Below are 19,060 nucleotides of genomic sequence, written 5' to 3'. Positions count from 1 at the left end.
AGGCAAGAATCAGGTTTAAAGCAATTCATGCCAACGGAGGACGGCAATTGTTGCTACTACTTCAACCGTAAGCGTGGTTGATCCTCAGCCTTCCGAGTTTCGACTGTAATCATGAAACATCAAGGGGATGGGGGACACGCACGGCAATCCACCACTCTCACTTTGTCTTGTTAACACAATGCAGTTCTGGATGCACAGGCTCGAGGTGTCGAAGCCATGACTGGTTCTCTCCAGCTTCCGAAAGTTTTCACGATGCTATGGCTATCCGTGATCTACAGCGCTGCCCTCGCCCACGCCTACAAACCCCTTTCCGACAGCTTCCTTCGAGCTATTCCCGACGCTGGTGCGGACTTAGACATCGAAAATGGGACGCTGCTTGCGCCTATCTTGATTCCTCGCGTCCCAGGCACACCCGGCCAATTGAAGGTCCAACATCACTTTGTTGAGTTCTTCCAAAGAGAACTCCCGAAATGGACGATTGAATGGCACAACTCGACTGCAACGACACCCGCAACGGGCAACGTAGAGCTTCCGTTTGGGAATTTGGTGTTTAAGAGAGAGCCACCTTGGGTGAAGCCGGGGGGATCGAATCTATTAACATTAGTGGCACACTATGACAGTAAATATCGCCCAGAAGGGTTTCTTGGGGCTACAGACAGCGCGGTGCCTTGTGCAATTCTGATGCATGTCGCAAGGAGTATTGATAAATATGTCACGCAGATGCATGACGAGATGGCTGAGCTGGGTGAGGGAGGCAGCGTTGAGATGGACATGGGCGTGCAGATATTGCTCCTTGATGGGGAGGAGGCGTTTGTATCATGGACTGACACCGATTCGCTATATGGGGCAAGGTAATCAATTCCCGAAACCCCTGCTGCAAATACGTACTGACCTTACTCCCAGAGCACTCGCAGAGAGTTGGGAATCATCTTTCAACCCCGCAATGTCCAAGTACCGCAACCCCAACCGGCAGATTAGCATTTTCGTCCTCCTCGACCTCCTTGGCTCAGCCAACCCCAAAATCCCCTCCTATTTCCTCACCACCCACTGGGCCTACAGCAACATGGCCAACATCGAAGACCGCATGCGTAAACTCAACCTCCTCGAATCTAAACCTAAGTCTGCGTTCCTGCCCGATACCAACAGAGCCATGTATTCTGGAACGATATCTGATGATCATCTGCCTTTTATGGCCCGGGGTGTACCCGTTCTTCATGTTATCCCTTCCCCGTTTCCGGCGGTTTGGCATACTATGGATGATGATGGGGAGCATCTGGACATGCCGACAGTGAGGGATTGGGCGAAGATTGTGACTGCATTTGCGCTTGAGTGGTTGGACATGATGGAGGTTTGGTATGAGCCCAAGGGTATGGCAGGACCGTAAATATAGGGTCGTTGGGGGGCTTTTTGGAAACCCCTATTTGGAGTCACAAGTGTTTCCTGTACGATGTTCTCTAAGCATGAGCCTATCGTATCGGGTTGAGGGCAAGAAGTGAACCTGGGAGATGTGTCGGGGTCGAAATATGTCTCACACGATGAATGCCGAGGCAAGCCCTGCGCATCCATGCAGCGGGAGGGCATGCCGTGGAATGGCCACCATTAACGTCGAAACGTGAGCATACTGGCTCCAACACGGGTATGCCGCAAGAGTTAAGAAGCCATATTACAGCACTGGTGGATCGTACACCACTGGGGAGAAGAGGTTGGCACCTTGAACCAAATCAATCTATCAACATCTTAACCGAGTTCTTCATCATGCTATTTAAGGAATCTAGGGAAAGTCTTAGTACATGCTCCACTAATCTACCGCTGACATGATGCGTTCGTGGCAATTCCATCGGCCTGGACCATCCAAGGGACAATTGAACCTTCGACCCCATGGTAATAGAGGTGTTGGCATGGAGAATCTAATCTCTAATGCTTACTCCCAGTAGTTATTGATTAGACACCCCCATCATAGCTCCAATGCGTATAGACATCAAGTGAGAGTTACTTGCGAGTGGACGCAAATCTCACTTAGCGGCGCATTTGTATATGCTAATATCTAATTAGTCTGCCTACCAACCTCATTTACTCAAACCAAGACGCTCACTCGCGGTTTCAAATGTAAATCATTGCGGATTGAAGGTAATCCAACCTCCCCTACACCAAAGTGCATAACTCTGGATTCCACTTGTCTGATCGAGCATCTTCAGTCTGAGGTTGTACGAATTGGTACCAGATTTGGAGCGTGACCTAGTGCAGCGTGTTCGACGGGCTTCACGTGAACCACACCGAACCCAATTTTATTCTCGAGCTGAATTGAGTAGAAAAAGCCCATTCTTGATCACCATCAGGGCTAGCATTTTTATCCTAGATAAGAGAACCCTTCTTGCTCGAGACAAGCTCTTTAGCGAGCATAGGGAACACTTAACTGCTCCTCTGGGTCCAAAGCACTAATCCGTAGGAATCTGAGGTACTGAACTTTAGGCAGCTATCTACGGCTTTCTACTGAGTCTTTAAGCCTCAACGTCTTATGGCCCTAACAGTTCTACCGACGTCAGTGAACGACTGGGAACTAAGGAAATGCGGTACATAACAATTTCAATGTCGGCAGCCTTGCAATGATCCTATCCGTAGGCATTTTGATGATGCTCCCTCAACACGTTCTGCGTCCAAACTATATTTCGCCCAAAGGAAGAACACGACGATATCGCAATCGCGGCGCGAATAACCCAAGAATCAGCTGCTCTACCGATAACATCGAGGTTATGAGAGTAACAGCCTTGGTACCCTGGACAATTGATGACCGAAATCGGATTCCTAGCACAGATGTTTGGGGGGCCTGGAATTCTCGGCACCGCTGGTCTAGGCCAATATGTTAAAGTCGACAACCGCTGTGCTAGAAACGAAGTGATTCTGGACCATCTTTCCGTATCTCTTGATTTTACTGCTGCAGACTAAGCAACACAAAAGCAGCGATGTCTTAAAAAAGGTCACCTCACCGGTGCCAAGGGTCCAACACGATTCACGAACAACGCGCGCACTGCCCTTCTTGGCTCTTCTTCCTCTGTGCAAGATATGCACGCCACGATGCACACCCTCACGCGATTGTTCCGCGATGCTGGTAGTGTCCAGTGAGAACTCAACCTCTCAGCCCCATCTTGGCTGGCTAACCACATTTGGGATTTTTGATAAATTCGCTGGAGGCAGGGGGATAGCTCTTCTGCGAATACGAGAATTGGGTCCTCGCTGGAGAACTATGTAAACCACACCCTCTCACCCGCAGGCGGCAGTAAGGCTGAGGGAATTGCTCGTCAACTTTATTCCTGCATTCACGCGTTCACCATGGTGGTGGCTTATCCCATGGGTTTGCTAGTATTCACCCTCCTGGTAGCATCATTTGTTGATGCCATTGCTGGCACCGGCGCCGAAGTCTTGGATCGCGATTTTCCGGAACCCCAGGATATTCTCAGCCTTGCGCCCGAACAGCTTGGGTTGGGAAATGCGACCGTATCTTCGACTGAGCGTCTCCTAGATTTTGGTATGGAGGATTCGAGGAAAGAAGGTCCGCAGAAAGTCAACACGAATGCCTTTGCATATGCGAATATTTTCAAGCGTGCAGGGTGTACTTTCACTAGAAGCGGAGATCCCAGGACATGTGTAACAACTGGGGATATTTGCTGCACTGATCCAAATAATGCTCAGGATGGGTGGTGCTGCCCAGCGACGGGTAAGTCCAATTCCAAGTTTCGTTCAAAAGTGGGTGCAAGAAAACGCTTAGGTGGTTCTTCAAGCAACTAAAGACATATTATTCCTCGTATCAATATCTTCTTCATTTGAGATATGTTGCTAACTCTGTCTTAAGATGGGTGTGGACCAGGCACGGGCACATTGGGAAAGTGCACATATCGGATGTGAGCTCTATATCTTGTTTTTACTCTTAATAACTACGGCGCAATTCCACCGTACTTACTTGTCTCAGCACATATATCACGAGCACTTATTACACCACCTCATACACGACCAAGTACGAAACGTTTACCACAAGCATCCCCGCTTCAACGGAATGGACAACCATAGTCTCCACCAGCGTCGAGGTCGTCACTCGTTCTGACGTAGACACCGCAACAGAATGGGATACAGTGACCATCACCAGAGCAGCGAATAAGGCTCGATGGGGACCAACAGCACACCCCCCATGCCATTCAACTCCAATTGCAACCGCTACAGGCGTTACTTTGTCTTCCGCTTCTCCTGCTGCCGAGAAGCACCAGAAGCCGCTCATGCCTGAAGTTACCCCGGCGGCCAAATTGCATATGCGTGGACTCCTCCAGCCCCGTCAAATGAGGACTGATACGTCAACACGATACTATACCTCGACGGTTTATGTCACGAGTTCTGTGGAAATTACATCTCAGATATTTTACACCCAAACAAGCACCAAGACTTCAACGACAGTCAGTACCAGGACTTCTGCTCTTAATGCCAAAACCACTGTCCACTCAACAACCACACTTACGCTCAAACCCGGAGAATCCGCACCCGCGCAACCTGCTGAAACTACTGGTCCCGCTGGAGGAGGAGGCAACAACGGCGGCGGTGGTGGTGGTGGAAATAAAGGCCTAAGCACAGGCGCCAAAGCAGGCATTGGAGCGGGTACAGCAGGTGGCTCCCTCGTCATCTGCATCATCCTAGGCTTCTTCCTCGCACGGAGACGCAAGAACAAAAAGAAGGAAGTCACCGAAATGATCAACCAAGCCGTTACCGCAGCCACTGCCGCCGGGCCAGGTCAGCACCCACCGGACAACAAGTACTCCATGCAAATGGCGGGCGCGTACGGACCTCCGCCTCCAAACTCACAAGCTCCGTCCTCGCCTCCTCCCCCATCAAGTCAAGGCCGCTACTCAGATATCATTCCTGTGTATGGCAGCGGTGCGCCGAGTCCAGCACCGATGTACAGCTATCCAAATCAGAGTGTCCCGCAGAATTATCCGAGCCAGAGTCCACCGCCACAGGGCTATGAGATGAGCGCTACGCCCATGCCTGCGCCAGTGCCCATGGCGTATCATTATCCGAGGCCACCGAGTCCGGGAGGCCAGAGCCCAGGCGCGGGAAGTCCTCAGCAGATGCAGCGGTATGAGATGCAGGGTCCGGCGCCCCCACAGGAAGTTCCCGCGAACGTGTATAGCCCGAACATGCAGTATCCGCAGCCGTATAGGAATGGGTGATTGAGCAGAAGTAGGGAATGTGAGGTGTAGAGAGAAAGGTTATGGGGAGATGGCTGGTGGCTTCAAGTTCAAGAAGGAAGGGCAATTCTTGGGATGTTTGCATCCAATTCGCACGTCCATCATTGATTCACATTATGTTTTGAGTAATTAGTGTTACAATTGTGAAGATGAAGTTCTCCGGGAACTTCAAAGCAGCTTGGGGATTGTTTCGTTGGAGTAAGAACATCCGCATTCTCGATGTAGATATGTAGATACCCCCTAATAGCTTGACAATAACCAACAAGCTAATTGAATGCAGTATTACATGATAATACAAGGTGACTAGTCAAAGCAAATCTAGAGAGGAAAAGTACAGATAGTTTGAATAGCTAACTGAATTAAGCCAGGATAGAGAACAGAAAGAAGCTATTGTTGTTTAACTTACATTCAACCTCCGCTCACACCAAGCCAGCTCAACAACCTCTCTCTCCCCACCCCCCATGCATTCAATGCCCCTCCCATTTGCAGCCCGTCGCATCTTTCCACCACCTCGTAAGCGTCTTCTGGCAAGAATCATACAGCGTATCATTCGAAACCGTCTGGAGATACGTCTGATCAACGACCCAACTCCCCACTTCAGCGTTGTAGTAGCATTCGATATCGATTCCGCAAAATCCGTCATCTAATCAAACACTGTGTTAGTCCCGCGAGCGAACACAACGAGTCTGCTCAGAGACTGTTACGCAGAGAAGGAGAAGTTGGAGAGGGAGCCGAGATTACCTAGATACTTGCAATATGTGCTTGGTTCGATATTGGAAGTCGAGAAGGCGGTGCGAAACCGTAGCCAGGGATTTGTGCCATTGTTGGAAGGAGCATGGGAGGTGTCGGGCCAGGAGGAGAGATCGGTCGTAGAGATGCAGCAGTCCGCATGTGGTGTTACGGGCTGCGGGCTGGCGAACGTAGCGGCTGTATCTGGGGAGAATGTGTCTACTGGGATTGGAGAAGGTGCTGCCTTGACGGAAAGGGCGGCGCTGAGGAAGAAGGCTGAGATTATAAATTTCATAGTTGTTGATGGGCGAGGTAAACGGAGCTGAGATGGGTCAAGTTGATTGGAATGGTGCCCAGGTAAGCTTCCATTGCCAGTGTGGTGGGAGGACTCCTTCGAACTTATACTTCTCGCTGTCTTCCTCGACGCCTGAATAGACGGAGGGACTTCCACTTTCCGGACCTCCCTCACTTGAACACTGCCATTCGTCGTCTCTCCTCACTCCTGCCTTGCGTCTCGGCCCTTGGCTGTGTTTCGAAACACTTGTTTCGGACCCATCCGCAAGGGACGCGATCCTTCGTACAACCATAACACTTCCTTTCCATGCATGTACACACCTCTCGCCAAAAGACGTGCCTTCTACTAAATTAAAAGAAGGATTACCAGGATCCTTTGGCGGAATTACGGTGATACGAGATTCGCTAAACAGAGTCGATATCATTGTCGAGGACGTGAAGCGTGAGAAGAAGTGTGGGCGACGCAGGTCAGACACTTTCAGCCTACATAACACCAGCGTTTTCAATTGCTTTCCAGCTTGTTTGGCGGAGACTAAAGCTAGACATACTCAATGTCTAACAGTTGCTCATTGTAGCTGGCCATGGCTTTGCCAATCGAGCATCGTGTACAACATTGCCCTCCCAGCTAGTCCATATTCTTGTAGTAGCGTCGACGAATGAAGCTGTCCTGTAGATTTTTTTGAGGCAGTGATGTACTTTTATTGCCTGCAGGAGACGGTGGGGATTATGCGGAATTTGGAGAGCTCAGCCTCACAGACGAAGGATTACATACTTGGGGCGATCCCCCAAGATCGAGGATTGGGCAAAGAACTTTCTTTTCACTTCAGTGCCCTTGGAATCCAGAGCAATCCATAATATCTTCAAGTATGTTAACTCTAGGATGCTAACCAAAGACGTGATATAAAGAGCAGAGCATGATATGCAGCCATAACACCAAATCGATTTCTTCCTCAACCGCACAGCAAGCTATGCGAATTAATGAAAAAAAATATATAAGCAGTGAAAAATCAATGTCGGCCCCAAGGTAGTGCTGGGTCGAGGCGACAAATCATTTTGTGAAAGTGAAAAGTGTCAAAAATTCCCTCAGGTCACAGCAGAGACCATGACCTGAGAAGTCCCAGTTGCCAAGTGGGAGTTTGCGTTCAGAGAACCCCGGCGCCAACACTAACATAAACTCTGTCTTTTCGAAGGTAGAATGTTGAAGGCGATGATGTTAAAGAATGATGTCGAAGATGATGTCGAAGATGATGCCGAAGATGATGTCGGAGTGATTGATGTCGAAGATTGATGTCGAAGTGATTGATGTCGAAGATTGATACCGAAGTGATTGATGTCGAAGCGAATGATATCGAAGAATACATACCATATCCAACCCCATTTGACAGACCAGCCAGGCCCCGTAGCCTTCGATGCCCACTTGCCAACCAGCCTTGCTCAGCCCGTACTGTTCTACTCGTCGATCATCAGCACCACATCTTCGAACACACCGTGTTACGGTGGCCTCAGTGAGCATCTAAGGGAGGGAATCTCCAGGGCAGAGGTGACGCCGCACACACATACCCCTCTGACATCCGAAGATGGTAGGAGACTGTGCCGAAGAGCCGTCGATGCAGGAACTAACTCCCGGAGATAGAGTGCAGCGCCTTGCTTTTTGGAGAACCCCATGTTACCATGAAGTGTCCCGGGTGAACGAACGTAAAGTATGCTGAGAGGTGAGGCCGAGACATGGTCTGCGACGACACTTGAGGTCCGTACTCGCGACACCCACTGTGCACTGGCCCGACAAAATAAGCTGACCACGAGAGGCCAGGGGGACATGGAGGGCCCTCAACTCTACACTTATAACCCGAAGGAAGTGCAGATCCCGAAGGACGAGAGGTAGCATGCAACCATGTGAAAAGAATAAAGGATGAGGAGGTGGAGTGAAAGACGTTCCAGGCAGGACGGGTCCGCCAGCGAGGCTCCTCCTGTTGAGAGGTAAAGAGGAAAAGAAGTTAAAGCGGTGGAGGTAGGGCTTATATGAATCTCTAGGCACTAGCTTAGCGTAGATGAGTCAGAATTGGTGGCGGTCACGTGTGGGCAGATGGATCCCCTGGAGCAACGTAGAAGTGACTGTAGCTTGAAAATCCTCTCATTTGGGTGATTGGGAAGCAATCGAGAGAGTCGAGAACTTTCTATGGGTTTCTATATGACGAAATAAAATAAAAATCGGAAAATATCGTACGATATCAATCTATGGCCTTTCACTGGCGAGCTGCGACGGGATTTCGTCACGATCAAAGCCTCTGAGCAGTATTCTAAAGCTCATAGAGGCTATATGATGCTATTTGAGCATTTTAAAGTCTCAATTTTGAAGCTTTGGCTATCTTGTGTGCACCAGTAGTTCAGTGTTTGGGCCCACTGCTTGCTGCACCTAGCAAGTGAATTAGTCTTTCACCTTCGCAATTGACTTTTGACCACCTCTCTCAATGGTAGTTTCCAATGCCTTACTTATGGTATAAGATTTTGGTCCATGATAATTGCATAGATCTTTTACGATTCCAAGGTTACCGTCTGCGTCGACGCGAATGGCATCAAAGGTAACGATGATCAATATGTCGCCCAAAATTTCGTGAGAAACTATCGCAGTGCGAGAGCAGAATTACGTCACATGCAAGCTTCTGAGTTTTCTTCTCAAATTTCAGTGGCTGGGTCCCTTCAGCAAATGTCAAAATGCTGTATCTGGTCTAACATCTTGAGGTCAAAGCACCTGTCATTGGCTGATGATTATTGTCGCAGGTGCATGCTAAATTCCACTTTTGCGACGACAGCGAATCCTTGAACTTAAGGCATATTAATACGATGGAAGGATTAATACAGGAGGGCATTGGCAAATGAAAAGGTGCGCATTGCGAGGCTAAAGTTGTGGATTGAACTTGTAGGTGTTGGTGTGATGGGCATTTCATCATATAGAACATCTTGCTTGGTGAATAATCACTTGTTATTTATGTTATGAAGGAGTTGGGAGAGCATATATTTTATTACATTTTCCAATGTCGAATGTGGCCTTGGTTAGTTTTCAACCAGAGCCACTCAATGACTCCTCCACTAATGTATGAATTGTGGCAAGCTGCCATTCCTACTCGTCATCGCTGTCATGAACACCGCTATTCTCCATGCCCTAGGGAGACGAAAGAGGTAGGCTAGCATTCCAATCAAAGTAGTCCTCCGGGGTCTCTACAGCTAAAACACGAATAGCCTCAAACGTCTTGCAGGTCTCCATCGTAATCTCCCATCATTTTCTGCTCCGTAGTGAAGCCCCACTTCAAATCCAGTTTCTGTGGGATGGCTGCAATGACATCGTGCATGATCTTTCGGTACTTGAAATACTGTCGCCAGCTGTAGTTGAAGAAGCGTGCCTCGTCATCGCTGCAATCGAACTGGAATGTGACGACGAATTGGAGGCTTGTGAGCGCGGTCTTGATTAGGAGGCATGGGCTTTTCACCATCAATGCTGAACTCAATCATTCCCTCATATTTTAATGCCGTATTTCCTAGCGCATTTGCATCTGTGATCACTGTCTCCACGTACGCTTGGAAGATGCGGTCATTCCACCTCTTGGTCAGGTCATTAACGTAAAGGATTCGATCGGAAGCATCGCGGTTGTTTGTGAGAAGAATCTCATGGGCCTTTTTGCGGATCTTTGCTGGGAGTTTTTGGAGGGAGAGATAGACATCGTTCTCCGAGGTTCTCTTGCGTCTTGTTTCGACGTTAGCTTAATGCAAAATGGCTGATATATGACTGGAAAAAGGTAAACTTACTCCGTGGCTCGCAAATAATAAGAAACAGATTCATCAGGGCTGCCTTAATTCATGGTGAGATTTCGTTGGTTATTTTAGTGCTCGTGGCGACAAATTTGGTCCGATGTCTGGAAGGTGTAACGCTAGTGTTTGGGTGGGGGAGAAGTGAATTGAGATGTTCGCTAAGGCGAAGGAATGGACTACAAAGGTGAAAGTTCATGTTACTCCATTCATTTGTGTCTTTTGGTGCTAACCCTCGCATGACAGTGTCCTTTAGAAAGATATTAACTTGAGGTCCATTTTGAGAACGGACAAAAACAAGCTTTGGTGGTTTGTCAAATTCTATGTAACTGAATGAAATTCCGTTCTTCTTAAACTATAGTAAGCAATAACGTCGTACTACGGAGGAGCTCATTGGTAGTTAAAACAGGTAGAATGAAGTGGTAGCGCACTCTCACCCCTACCCTGGAACATTAGCAGGAAAGGTTGACCAGTTAAAATTCCTGTTGGGATAAAGGAGAACAGTAACGAGAATGGATATCAGCATTAAATCCTCCGTGCAGTGTTCCACACGAGGTAGTGGGACGCAGGAGTTATGATATAAGGCCTGGCCCGACGTAACATCAACAGAAAAGGAACGACTTACGAACAGTAAGGTCAGGATTCGCTTAAAAGGCTACAGGAAGCTACAAAAGTATTTAACTGATCTATATACCCAAGACATCAAGTAGATAATATAATGATTTCCTATCTTATCTCAACTAAATCATCGCACCCAAGGTATCTTCAAAATAGGTACAGGTATACGAGCGAGTGAGAATCGTAAAATTGCACACCAACGAAAAGCTGTAGGCACATGTATGTTTTGCGCTTAGATAGATTCTTTTTGCTCAAAGAGACTGCCAGGGCGGGCGTATTACCCTGTATTTCACCCATCCGTACAAGATTGCGCATCCAACACACCTTCCGCTCCAATATAAAACCCGGTTATAGAGAATTTGCGCAATTACCTTCGATGTCTCACCCATAGGCGAGAAGGATATGCTCGCTTCCAATAGTGAGATGGCCTCGATGCCGAGAGCGGCGTAACAAATAAAGATGATGTAGATGCCAAGAGGGCATTCCAAGAAATCCAAGACGTTCATTACAAATGAAAATAGACCTCAACACCAAGAACACCAAATGTGCCGAGTAACCCGTCCCGATACATACAATACTGTCGTTCCATGATATTGCCCATAACCCGAACCCAATCCGTTATAATGCAGTCAAAAGCGAGATCCGCACATGCAAATTTTCTTACTGGAACATCCACTGGCAGTGGCAAGCACCTGCGGGATCCCTGCGCTTCGCCAAATCTCGTCGGCGGTTTGAATTGTTGTTCGGCGTATTTGAAGTGGCGGATGGATTCGGCGGTGGGCCTCCTGCAGAAAGCAAGAACTCCTCTAGGCTAGGATCATCCTCTTGGATGAGCACTTTGATAGGAGCGCCTGAGCCGTTCATTTCTGGAACAACGGCTCCATTGTCAAGTAATCTCATTTTTTGGCAGTAGGGTTGAGGTGCTCCTGGTAGGCGCCGTTCTTCTATTTTAACGATTCGCGGATAAGGAAGTAGATGGGGATAATCGCTATCGCCACGTCGGTGGAGAGGTGTTGGCGACGGAGTGTTCGGGGCCGTTACACTTCCAAAAGTTGTGGATGGCGCAGCACTACCTCCGAGCGATGTGGGCGTTGAAGTGGCTTCTGTGGGTATTGAAGACTGGAAGGGGTTATTGGATGGCCAGACAGATGGGAAGGCTGTGAATGTGGCCGCGGTAGAGTTGTCCGTTACGTAGATGTACATTTCAATGAAGGTCTGATTCCATACACAATACCAGGGCGTCTCTCCAGGCATGACTTGGAAGCGATGTCGGAATGGGGCCTTGTTATCACCGTCGCCGCCTTTCGGTCCTTGGTTGCGCTTGCGAAGCGACGCACCTGCTGAGAACTCCTCAGGGCTTAAGACGACAATCTTGTCATAACGTGTCTGGAAATGATATGCAGGTCCATAGGCTTTGTAGTCATTGTCCATGACGAGTGAAAGTGCTTGCGACGGAATGGATGGCGGTTGGACGCCCCATTGAATGCCTCCATCAGGCTTGGTGTAAGGCTGCATGGTCGCTACTGGTTGGGGTTGTGTACCGCTGGAAACGGTAGGGCTTGGTGGCAGATAACTCATGTTTAGAAGGAGCGGCACGAAGGTCATTTTGCACGACCAGGCTGAGAGCTGGTTCGCCATAGGAAGACACCCTGGACTTGCTTCTTGTGCTACACCTAAAGGCAGGGCAAAAGCTCCAGTTGGTAGTGGAGGAAGTGATGAAGGAACTGGGATGGTGTATGCGTCGAACATTGAGCCAGAAGGGCCCGTGACCTGAGGAGACCTGCCGATTATTAGTGGATTTTCTTCAATTTCTTCCAAGGAATACATACGGGTTGTCCTTGTCTTTATGCTTATTGTTGCCGTGATCATCTTTCTTATTTTTGGCTACAAAGGTACCAATTGCTGCCCCTAATATGATGGCAAAGACTAGAACCAGAACAAGAAGAACAAGGGCAACTCCAAGGGGAACCTTTCCCCATAGCTTCCTGGAGGTCCAGCCTTTCGGGGCTTTCTCATGCTCCTGTTTCTCCGATGCTCCTTGTTCCGAGGTCTGCGGTTCTCTCGTAGCTGGTGGCTCTCTTGGTGGTTCCTCTTGCGGCTGTGCTTGGTGCTCGACGGGAGATACCAGGGCGTCGTTAGACGTGGACAGTGGAGCGGGCACTGTTTCAACGGGTGTGGAGCTCGCCTCAGCGGCTAACGCTGCCTTTGTGGGGCCTTCTTCCGGATATCTAGAGTACGGGGGTAGTTGTTCGGTATGTCCATCTGGCCCTATAATGTCTTGTTCCTCACCATCTGGTCCTATCTGTCGGTGGAACCCTGTGTTGAGCCCTGGAAATCCGACAGGGATTGCGGCGGGCACTGGCGGAACTGGGGCCTCCACTTGATCCTCTACCACGTTTTGCGGATACATGCCGTAAGGATGGGTGGGACGTTGTAACGATACTGATCGATGTGGCTGTGGTTGTGTTGAGGAGGTGGTCACGCTTGAGGACCGTGCCATGGTGTTCTGCGGGTACATGCCATAAGGATGGCTGGGGCCAGTTCCAAACGGGCTTTCAGAGCGTGCCATTGTAGCAAAAGAGCCGGTGGAGCTGATGGAGGTGTGATGTTGTAGCGGTGTCGCCTGCGAGCCAACGCCTCGGGTGTGTGTGCCGGCATGTCTAATGTCGTGCGATATGGATTCGCGCGCACATGGCACTTTAGCTGTGCTGTTCCGCGATGCAAACCTTCGCAGGTCACCGTCTGTCGAGTGCTGCGCTGCGAATGATGGCCGAGCTGGGGATGGCTCTCGTTCTCGTTCTCGGTCGTGGTCGTGTCTGTCGCCGCTGATTCCGTTGTTGGTGGGCCGGAAGCCATCCGACACGCCGGGCATGTAGTCTTCTTCTGCCGGATCTAGGGCATATTCATCGTCGAAGACATTCGGGTTGCCGGTCGGGCGCGGTTCCTGGTCGTCGGTGGTGCTGTTACGGCGGTCCATGACGTCCCTGAGCAGCCCAGCCGGGCGTGGTGACCCCTTTTACGTCACCCAACAAGGTCGCAATGGCTCGGTCGCGATGCCAATCGATGGAATCCGCGCTGTAGGCCGATGGGAGGGAGCGCAGTCGATGAAAGAGCGTCGTCAGAGGCGTGAAACGAGTGGTTTGGGGGAGTGTCGAAGGTTGGCTGGCAGCGAGCAGGTTTGAGACGGAGTCAAGGGCCCGCGCGAAGCAGCCACGGCACTTTCCAAAGTAGGCGCTAGGCTAGGGTCGCATCCCGTTCAAGACCTTTGCCGTTTCAGGACCACCAGCCTCGACGCCTCACAAAAGCAGCTTCGTCGGTTTCGCAACCGCAAGCCTGTGCGTTTTTCTTCTCCAAACGCTGCCCTTCGTTACCTGCAGCGGAGAGCATTGGAGGCCTTGGAGAACTTGTCACGATCGATGGAAGAACAACCTCTTTCTTTAGCCATGGCCGGCGGAAGACCGACTTCCCCTCCCATTAATATCGAGCCACTCTCGTTGGCCCCAGCCTGTCCAATCATGTCCCGCAGCCCGGTCCTAACGCTCTGCATTTGCTGCTGTTCCCAACTGCTTCTCGGCGACGAGACCCGACCAAGTCCTTCCATATCGACTTTCGATAGCCTTCCCTTCTGCGGCCAGCATGGGTCCTAGAGTTGACTTGCCCCATGGTTGACGTCTTTGTTAACATTGATGCTCTTCTGGGGGTGACGTTCTGACACCATGTCCGGCGCAGCAACGTCCGCCCGTCCAAAGGCAAATTTGGCACGGTAAATATATTGACACTCGAGCGACCCGCTTACGGAGACGCTTCGGCCTCGATCACTTTGACATACTCTACGTAAAGAGCGGACGGGCGTGCGGTCAAATGAAGCGGCTGTCAGGTCAAGCTGAGAGGTCAGCAATGATGCCAACGTCACGTTTCTCAATGAGTACGAAGTTGTCCATTCGAAGATTGGCTGTAATGTCGGGTTGGACGATCTGATCTGTGGTGTTTTCTGCAGGCCCAATCTCACAGGTATTGGGACTTATTGGGTGAGTGCAGCAGCTTAGCGGGCTCATACGAGACACCACTCTCCTTCACGTGATGCTTCACCGGAAAGGGTGGACACTCTTTGCATCTTGGCTTGGCCTGTGTCAAGGCGAAGGAGACTACACATACCACAGCCTGGACGGACGGTCCGATTTTGTTACTGTAGTCTAGTCTCGGAGGTTAGTGGGGTGCGGGATCGAATATGGGACAGGGAAAATAAGCACTAAGCAGCTGTAGGCACAGATATCGTGGTGAGATTCCTTTAGTCGGATTCATTTAAAGAACGTGAGTAATGGAGATCCTGGCAAGCCGAGGAGCATCCAGATCCGGTTCCTGCAAGCATCGAGACGTGGTATTGTGCAGCACATGGACAACACTTCAAGGGAAGCTAAGATGAGCTATTAGGGAGGCGAATCTGGAATCCCTTGAACTTCTTCAAACAATGCTGTGAGAAAGAAGCAGACGACGACACCGAGATGCCTGGTACGAAGTAAATGATTTTGCGGGACAACTCACTTTGCTTGAGCGCAATGACGCTGTTTTAGAATGGTAAGAGAGGCTGGGGCTTGTCACGGGAAGCGCCTGGCGGGGGGCAAAGCAGCTGAGGACACAAAGATAGTAAGGAAAAGCCCTGGGTGGCTTTTCCTTTGGCAGGAGAGGATTTGAGCGGAATTCCGAGAAAGGCATCTGGAACATGCGAACGCTCCACAATGTGATCGTTGGTCGTTAACAGCGGCTGACTTGCATGAGATGTCAAGCGGAAGGTCCGTCGGGTATCTAGCCTAGACTCTGCTACGCGGATGGGGGAACCATCAAGCTCGCCGACACAGCACAAGCCTGCAGGACTGGCGGCGCCTGCAGCAAGCCGGTCGAGAGGAAATCTGCTGTGTTCACGATAGTCGCCAGAGGTGTTGGCGGAGGAACAACTACTCAACACAGGACGCTGCAGCAGCCGGCAATTCACCAGCGCATGCTGTGCCTGACGCTAGTCCCAATCCGGGTCGTGGCACACTCCCTGCAGCGATGGAAGGTGGCTGCGATAGGCTGGAGTGGTCGCGACCCGATTATCTTGCCTGCGGCTACGGCGCCAAGAAGCTCCGATTGCGGTGCTCGTAAGGATTCTGGAGGATGAATGCTATCATGCAGAGGCAGCAAATCAACGTAGGGACGGACGTATCGAGGAGTCCTCGCTATCACGCTGCATGCTCCTTGGTCTGTCAAAGCGAACCTCGCTCCGATGCTGGCCGTGAAAGACTCAACTATAAAGCGGCCACGTCCTTCAGGCGAGTGGAAATAACCTAGCATTGTTAGCGTTTGTTGGGAGGCCAAAGTCTACAACACGAAAAACATTTAACGACCAGCTCTCCTCGCCAATTGCCACATTGAGATCGCCGCTACCCAGACCGCAATTTGCCTTTGTCACGACACTTCACTACTTAACCAGCGGTGTGGAACGCCCCCTCGCCCGCCTCGCCAGCTTCTTTCTTCCCACACACCTCCAAATCCCCTCACAACAACCGCAACCATGGCTTACCGTCCCTCCAACATTGGCATCAAAGGCATTGAGCTCTACTTCCCCAGCCAGGTACGCAGTTCCTCGAAGATTTCGACAGTGCAGCCGCGAATCTGCTGCGCCCCTCTCCTGACGACAACTCTAACAGCGTGCTGCAGTGCGTTGACCAGGCCGAGCTTGAGAAGTTCGATGGCGTTTCGCAGGGGAAATACACCATTGGCCTCGGCCAGACAAAGATGTCCTTCTGCGACGACCGCGAGGGTAAGTTCTCCAAATGCCACCCTCTGTGAGAGCGCTGCACAGAATTTGGAGTTGATTTTGTTTCTTGTATAGACATCTACTCGCTCGCCCTGACCACCGTCTCCTCCCTTTTCAAGAAATACAACATCGATCCCAAGTCCATTGGCCGCTTGGAAGTGGGCACCGAGACCCTGCTCGACAAGTCCAAGTCGGTAAAATCCGTGCTGATGCAGCTGTTCGCGGAATCAGGCAATTTCAATGTCGAGGGCGTTGACACGGTGAATGCGTGCTATGGCGGAACAAATGCCCTGTTCAATTCCGTCAATTGGATGGAATCATCCGGCTGGGACGGACGCGACGCCATTGTCGTGGCAGGCGACATCGCCCTTTACAAGAAGGGTAACGCCCGTCCGACTGGTGGAGCGGGCTGTGTGGCTATGCTTATTGGCCCTGACGCCCCAATCGTCATGGAGCCAGGGCAGCGCGGCTCTTACATCACCCATGCATACGATTTTTACAAGCCAGACTTGACCAGCGAGTACCCGATTGTCGATGGTCACTTCTCTATCCGCTGCTACACTGAGGCCGTGGACGCATGCTACAAGGCATACAACAACCGCGAAGCTACTTTGAAAGCCCAATTAAACGGAAGCGCGAACGCTAATGGTGTCAATGGCCATGCCCAGGAACAGGAGACACCCCTAGACCGATTCGACTACATGTGCTTCCACGCCCCCACCTGCAAGCTCGTATCCAAGTCATATGCACGCTTGCTTTACAATGATTACCTGGTCGACCCCAACAGCCCTGTTTTCGCCGATGTTCCCCCTGAGCTTCACGATCTTGATTACGCTGCTTCAGTCACTGATAAGACGGTGGAGAAGACTTTCATGGCTCTCGCTAAGAAGCGATTCGCTGCTCGCGTGCAGCCAGGCATTCAGGTGCCTACTATGTGCGGGAACATGTACTGCGGCAGCGTTTACGGTAGCTTGTGCAGTTTGATCGCCAATGCCGACAGCCAGTCAATGATTGGAAAACGCATCGGCATGTTTAGCTATGGGAGCGGCCTCGCTAGCTCTATGTTCTCTTTCAAAGTCAAGGGAAGCGTTGAGGAGATTCAAAAGAAGCTTGACATCCACGCTCGCCTGGATTCGAGGCTCACTGTTGCACCCGAGGTTTATGATGAGGTAGGTTCCTTTGACCTTGCTTGTATTGTTCTTCGATCACGTGGCTGATTCTCCTGCAGATGTGCAACCTTCGCGAGAAGGCCCATCTCAAGAAAGATTATACCCCAACCGGCAGCATCGAGAACATCTTCCCCGGTACATACTATCTCACTGAAATTGATAGCATGTTCCGACGGAAATACGAGATCAAACAGTAGTCAACTGTTGACTCGAGGTACAGCTCACTTTACACTTTCGGTTCTCTCGTTTGCTGCATTATGAGCATTTGCAGGAGTCACCTATGATTCGGCTTAGAGTCTCGTCAGCACTTCTATACCTCTTTGTTGGGCGTTAGATTTTGTCTCCCCAACTTGCTCTCGTCTCTCCAACGAGAAAGATTCCGGGAGCTTGGGCACCGATAACAGGGTCCACTGCTTAGATGAGGGTTGCAACGGGTGTGTCGTATTCCAGGATACTAATAAACGACGCACGTGGATTCCTTGTGACAGCACCTCAGCGATGTGCTGTCTTAATGCATAATTCCATGCGAAGTATTTAGAATAAATAGAATAATTCAATAACAACCCACCTGACTTGGTTGTGCTTGCGTTAACAGATGATTGACACTATGCTCTTTGGGTTTTCAGTGCTCTTACTTAGCCCGTGTGCTGATGGTGCATTGCAAACCATGAATAGCACGGTATGCAAGTGAAAATGACGCTGGTGTCGGCTCATATTTAGAAGACTTTAGAGAATCTTCATTGCGTGTGAGGGGAGACGATTGTGCCAAAAACCCATATCAGCAGCGTCCAAATTCGCGCCCTCCAAATGCTATGCTAAAATTGAGGTTCATGCTAACGCCAATCCAATGCAAATTCCTCATTCACAAGCCTTCATTCCAGGATACCATCAATCTCGCCCTTCAATCGCTTGACTCGTCTCTGCTCCCAAGCATCCAGATCTTTCGCTTGCAGCCTCTATGACACCGTTAGCTAAGCTCCGGACCCAGCAATGTTCTCTCAATCCACGTACATAGTATTCTTCCTTCATATCCACCTTCCTTCTATTCTGCCCAATCCCCATTGCTTCTTCCTTTGACATTTGCTGGAACTTGCGATCGAAGCGCTCATACCTTAGCGCTGTGGCAGGAGTGAGGAAGAAACTGCCCGCGACTATCGTGGTGAGGAATGGGAGACCGAAGAGGAGGAACGGGTGTTTGGTAAGTTGACGACGATAACGGGCGGCGAGAGAGTTTGAGTGCAGGGCACTGAAGGATTTCGAGCTGAAGACCCGAGGCATTTTGGCCGATTAAATGTTAATGGGAGGTTAGCGCATGTCAGTCCTAGGCGAACGATGGCTGGATGTTTGAAAGCTTCAAATGCGGAGGCCTGGTGGTGAGAGCGAAAGCGGAATGCATTGGGTTTAGTGGCTTGGCCGATTGAATG

General features: G+C 50.3%; 5 protein-coding genes across 5 annotated transcripts; 3 read left to right on the top strand and 2 right to left on the bottom strand.

Annotated features, from left to right (window-relative positions):
- The first annotated feature begins 41 nt into the window (after positions 1–41).
- Positions 42–1,693, top strand: BDR25DRAFT_257430 (glutaminyl-peptide cyclotransferase). The gene is made up of 2 exons (XM_033686480.1): positions 42–851; positions 904–1,693. Exons 1-2 carry the CDS (start codon positions 217–219, stop codon positions 1,382–1,384), a joined length of 1,116 nt encoding a protein of 371 aa, XP_033550038.1. The 5' UTR covers positions 42–216; the 3' UTR covers positions 1,385–1,693.
- A 1,560-nt stretch (positions 1,694–3,253) lies between these two features.
- Positions 3,254–5,468, top strand: BDR25DRAFT_341339 (uncharacterized protein). Its single transcript, XM_033693598.1, has 3 exons — positions 3,254–3,712; positions 3,848–3,896; positions 3,965–5,468. The coding sequence occupies exons 1-3, from the start codon at positions 3,328–3,330 to the stop codon at positions 5,208–5,210; spliced, it is 1,680 nt and encodes a 559-aa protein (XP_033550037.1). The 5' UTR covers positions 3,254–3,327; the 3' UTR covers positions 5,211–5,468.
- Positions 5,469–11,195: 5,727 nt separating this feature from the next.
- On the bottom strand, positions 11,196–13,795 carry BDR25DRAFT_129549 (uncharacterized protein). Its single transcript, XM_033683818.1, has 2 exons — positions 12,500–13,795; positions 11,196–12,450 (listed from the first exon to the last, which is right to left on the bottom strand). Exons 1-2 carry the CDS (start codon positions 13,645–13,647, stop codon positions 11,331–11,333), a joined length of 2,268 nt encoding a protein of 755 aa, XP_033550036.1. The 5' UTR covers positions 13,648–13,795; the 3' UTR covers positions 11,196–11,330.
- A 2,204-nt stretch (positions 13,796–15,999) lies between these two features.
- On the top strand, positions 16,000–18,194 carry BDR25DRAFT_302170 (hydroxymethylglutaryl-CoA synthase). The gene is made up of 4 exons (XM_033689737.1): positions 16,000–16,281; positions 16,368–16,470; positions 16,543–17,636; positions 17,696–18,194. Exons 1-4 carry the CDS (start codon positions 16,222–16,224, stop codon positions 17,831–17,833), a joined length of 1,395 nt encoding a protein of 464 aa, XP_033550035.1. The 5' UTR covers positions 16,000–16,221; the 3' UTR covers positions 17,834–18,194.
- BDR25DRAFT_282510 (cytochrome c oxidase assembly protein COX16, mitochondrial) lies at positions 18,195–18,999 on the bottom strand. The gene is made up of 2 exons (XM_033687979.1): positions 18,648–18,999; positions 18,195–18,592 (listed from the first exon to the last, which is right to left on the bottom strand). Exons 1-2 carry the CDS (start codon positions 18,912–18,914, stop codon positions 18,509–18,511), a joined length of 351 nt encoding a protein of 116 aa, XP_033550034.1. The 5' UTR covers positions 18,915–18,999; the 3' UTR covers positions 18,195–18,508.
- Positions 19,000–19,060: the final 61 nt, after the last annotated feature.

Source organism: Lindgomyces ingoldianus (genome assembly GCF_010093535.1).
Source record: "Lindgomyces ingoldianus strain ATCC 200398 unplaced genomic scaffold BDR25scaffold_9, whole genome shotgun sequence".
NCBI lineage: Eukaryota > Fungi > Ascomycota > Dothideomycetes > Pleosporales > Lindgomycetaceae > Lindgomyces > Lindgomyces ingoldianus.
This window is presented reverse-complemented; position numbering and strand designations above follow the sequence as displayed.